Genomic DNA, 5,119 nt, shown 5'->3' with positions numbered 1-5,119 from the left:
AATGAAACTTGAGGAGATTTATCCTATTTGGCCAGACTCCCACTATAAAATGAAAATTACCTATAGATTTTAATATATAATTTTTAATCCAAATATATAGAAGATTCAATATATTGACATTCTTTTATTTTATGTCCTCTTTAAAATATAATTTATTTTATTATATTATTGTATATTTTAAAATAAGATTCTGTTTACAAAATATCTTTTAAATTTATAGATGACTAATCTCTCATACGCCATCATTTCATTTCCTCTACTCTAAATTAGTAAATTCTAGGTTTTTTGACATTTTGACTTTGAATTTTGAGATGGAGTGTTCATTTGATGCATTTATTAATGTCAATTGATGAATGATTTTTCTCTTACAAGTTAACTATTTCAAGACAATTCTAATGTAAAAAAACATAAGCATACTATAGAAAAATTTATTTCAACACGTGCAATTATTTTCTCATCTTTTTACCTAAATAACAAGTATCATAAAAAAATAGGATAGCAACCAATAAAATGATTCTTTGTGGGGGAACAATGAATAAATTTATTTAATAGATAATATGTAAATATTTGAAATATAATATAAAATTATAAATATTCTAATGTAGGTTTAATATATTATCTTTGATAAAAAGTTATAAAACACTCATCATGATTCTTTCTTGATTTTTTATTTATACATTCTTTTAATTCACTTATCTATTGGGACATAGCTAAGTACATAGCTAGTCATGATATTAATGAAAGCTCTAGTGTAGATCAACAAGTTCTAATTTCATTGTCATGTTTCTCTCTCACCTCTAAACAAAGATTTATTTTCTTATCCTTTATACATCTATTTGTAATAAATAAAATGGTCTCACTATATAATAAACAGATGTTGTTGTCTTTAGCAATGGCAATTGCCCTAGATCCACTATGGAGTAACTTAAGGGATCAACATGCTCAAATCCATATGAAAAAAACTTCAATCTAAGACCCTCTTATGTATTTTCCTTGTTAATGCTGCATATGGATAGGCCAAAAGAATTGTATAAATGGATGGTGAAAAACCACCTCAACTTCCTATATTTATTGTGCTTCAATTCAAACACAACATAGGGTTAGTCTATAAGCCCAACAACCCAAAAAGTCCCTGAAGCCCCATTGAGATGTGTTATCTACCATCACATCTCACTAATAATTGCATGGGCCTTAACAATACACAAATCACAAGGCCTTACACTTCAATATACGAAAAATAGATATCGACAATATTGAGTGACAAGGTTTGAAATTAACAACTATAGGATACAAGAACTTTTAGGGCTCTATATGCACCTTTCCTTCACATTGATATGTGTAGATAGGAAAATGGAATACATCAAAGCAATATGAAACTAGCTCAACTACAAAAACTAGATTGCAATGAAATTGATCCTATTACATGCAATGAAGTTATGAAGAGAAAATTCTAATCAAATGGAAAACCATAGAAGCAAAGCATCTCCTTCATATCTCTCCATTGTCCTCCTTTCTCCTCCAAATAGCGGATTTGTGGATCTCACCTACAAGTGCAAGAGCAAAGTATGAAAGCAAGATTGATTTTGACAGTGCGAGGATTCTAGAAGCGTGGTTGATTCTAATGAGAAATGCATCCAATTTATAGAAAAATTGGAGAGAGGACAACAATTAGCAAGAAATCGATATTAGATGCAATTGGATTAAAAAATGGGAAAAATCAGATTTAGAAAGAAATGCCATTGCACACTTTCCATGCAAGAGGATAAGACTAGCCATCAAATCTAATGTTAGGATAAGATGCCATATCCAAACTCATGACGAATAAGGAAACATGCTTCCAAATTAAAGCACAAAAATAGGAGCCACTTGAGAGAGATAATGAGTTGGAAATTAGGATTTAGCAATTGGGAAATTAGTTGGAGTTTTTTTTTCCAATGCACTATGCTAGTCTATTATTGCTTACTTATAATTATATTTAATTTGCAAACTTTATTTATGCACAAAAACTCACACAATACATTTTAATTTTATTCTCTATACATAGTTCACTTCAGAGTAATTTTTTTCCTTAATTCCAAATTTTTAAAAATGAGGCATCAATATCTACAATATTGTGTTCACAATACGTTTAAATTTTTTCTCTATTCACAATTTCACACTATCTTTTGTAATACCAAATTTTTAAAAAAAAAGAGGCATTAACAATATTTCGTCCATTGTGAACATTGTTATATTTCCAAAAAAATAATAGATACAAATCATATGGCCACTACATGGTTTTCAATTACACAATTTTCAAATACTTGTTTTCTTTAATAGATAAGTTAGATATGTTTATTTTTTACATGAAATACTATAGTCTATTCATACAATTTCAATTATTAAAGATTTCGGAATATTCAATATGCATAATAGAGAACATCTACAGCAAGACTTGAAGACTTTATAACTGAAACATTTCAAGGAACGTTTTAGTGAAATTGACTATAACTCAATATCACCGAATTCAATAATAAATTACGATAGAAACTTCTCTTTCATGGTAAAATCGTCCTCCATTGCTCAGTTGAGAGTCTGACTGATTAAATCCCCCAAAGTTTGCCAGTGGGAAATATTCCAGTCCTCACCCTGTTCATATTCAAGACAACATGTTTCAATGTTAGAATCAATGGAAAGAAAAGTTCCATATTCAAATCAACCCACTTTACTGGCTGAGAACAAACGTACCTTCGGGAGTACAAGAAAAATAGCCTGAAATCCAAATCCCTTTTCATGTGAAAGCGAAAGGATCTCCAATTGCTCTGAACTCAAAAGAGCTATCACCTTTAGAAGAAGAGTTGGTGGGCATGAAACCCTAATTCTCTGCACATCGATCATAATCTTAACATGGCAGCTGGGGAAATCCTTGCATCGCTCCAACACCACATCATCGCTACGGTAAAGTAATGGGCTCTCTGAAATGAAACTCTTCTGCTGCGATTCAAACCCGCCACTTCCTTCTCCACTATTTGAGAAATTCCTCGTAGTCGAATCGTCATGGGTACTTTCATTCTGTTGTTCCAGCTCACAAACGCGAAGTTTCAGTTCCCTCAGATAACTTGTGGCATTCGACAATATTGAAATCCTATCTTTCTGCAATCAAAATGTCCAGAACTTTTCCTAAAATGGGTCAAGTTACCGTATGACAACAATTTTACACAGTTTTAGAAATTTGTAGGGAAAAGATTATATCATACCTTGCAATTTCGTGGAAGAAGAGAGTGAAGATTCTGGAAATGCTCATTCAATCTGGCTCTCCTATTGCGCTCTGTAATCAAGTGGTGAAATGCTGTTTTGGCTTGATTTCTGTTTTCTGCATCAACTCTTAGGGATCTTTGGATCTCAGCTAACTTTCTATCTTCATCGATTTTCCTCAGAAATCTGAAACATTTTTTGTGCAGAGTCTGAGAGGATTCTGCTACTGTGTTTGTGTTTGAATGGAGTTGCTGTACGTATGCATTGAAGGCACTGTGCTGAGGAAGCTCAGAATAAGCATCATTGCTCATCTCTAAGAAAGATTCAATGCCCCTAAAATCGTAGTTATCCATGAGGCCTAATGTTTAAGCTCACATATGGATTCGATCTTGCAAAGATACCCATTTATGTAGAAATCTGCTCATGGAGTACAGAGATTAATGTTCATTTCAATCTTCTTGCAGGTGACGTAATTCCAACTTTTCCTATTCAAATATTGGACTTTTGATAGTTCGTCCTTCGACTATACAACTGCATTAGTCAAAATTCATCTGCAACAATTTCCTATTCAAATATATTGAACTATTTTGCACGTCCTCCTTGCTAAAAAGATACATACAACTGCATTAATTAGTCAAAATTCATCTGCAACCATTGAACATACTAATTAAGAATAGTTCATTTAAGCAGTTCATTAATGACTTGTTTGAATATTTTTCTTCAAACAAAAAACAAATGCCTAACAAATTTGATAAAATTTGATGGAGTCAAAAGTTTTCTAAAAAGGAAATTTAATTTTAACATATGTCTTCTTTCATGTGCTTTTATTAAAGAAAGAAAATAAATTTAGATTCAGTTAGAGAATTTTGTAGGAGTGTACTATAATGCTTTAGGTATTAATAAATATTATATTTAATAAATTTTGGTCAATAAAAATAAATAATTAATTATTTATAAATTTTGGGTATGAATGAAATATAAAATTAATACTAATTATTTGACTATTGAATGATATGATAATTAGGTAAAGCTATTCTTACATTGATTCTTTTTTATCATGTTTTATTTATTTATTATAGATATTTAACTTTATTTTATCTTAACTCACACACATTCTCAAGATTGACAATTAATAATGATTAATTTATTTGTACTATTCACACATATTTATATATTTGACAAATCTAAAATGTACATAGTTAAACAACTCTTGATAATGAATGATTTATAAAACAATAATCAAACTACCCATGTAGATGCTAAACCCTTACTAATTAAAAATAATATAATATTGCACACGTGTTATACTTGCACTATCAATGCAAAATTTAAACCCTCATTATGTTAGTATACACCCTCAAACATAATATAAACTATATATTTGAATTGTTTAAAATAGTAATTATGACTTGATTTGGGATTACTTGTGGATAATGATACTATCATTGTCAATATTTATATAAACATTATTAAATCTTTATAGGCTGAAATTAATCAAAGTTTTTGGATAAATTATTAGAAAGCCAATAAACATTGAAACATCTACATAGAAACCCAAAATCTTATTTTTATTTATGATAGTCAATGTAATCAATTATAATGTATGCAACAACAATAAAGAAACCCTCAACCCTATTATGTTTGTAAATGATTTGAAAATAGTTGTAATTTACCAATAAAATACATATACCTTATTTTCTTAGAAATGATAACCAATCAAACTCTCCACAAATAGAAATAATTAATAAATTAGTATAATGGAAGTATAGATACAATTTAAAAAGATGAAAATTACTTCAAATCATCATTGAAAAATTATAATGATATTTGTGAAAATGACTTTGCTTTATAAGCCCAAGTGTGATCCCTAAATATAATTATCTCA

At 29.5% G+C, this 5,119-nt stretch overlaps 1 protein-coding gene across 1 annotated transcript; it reads right to left on the bottom strand.

Annotated features, from left to right (window-relative positions):
- Nucleotides 1-2,562: 2,562 nt before the first annotated feature.
- LOC131027483 (anthocyanin regulatory R-S protein-like) lies at nt 2,563-3,587 on the bottom strand. The gene is made up of 3 exons (XM_057957568.2): nt 3,237-3,587; nt 2,728-3,132; nt 2,563-2,628 (listed from the first exon to the last, which is right to left on the bottom strand). Exons 1-3 carry the CDS (start codon nt 3,585-3,587, stop codon nt 2,563-2,565), a joined length of 822 nt encoding a protein of 273 aa, XP_057813551.2.
- Nucleotides 3,588-5,119: the final 1,532 nt, after the last annotated feature.

The sequence above is a fragment of the Cryptomeria japonica genome, chromosome 4, assembly GCF_030272615.1.
Source record: "Cryptomeria japonica chromosome 4, Sugi_1.0, whole genome shotgun sequence".
In the NCBI taxonomy this organism is placed as follows: domain Eukaryota; kingdom Viridiplantae; phylum Streptophyta; class Pinopsida; order Cupressales; family Cupressaceae; genus Cryptomeria; species Cryptomeria japonica.
This window is presented reverse-complemented; position numbering and strand designations above follow the sequence as displayed.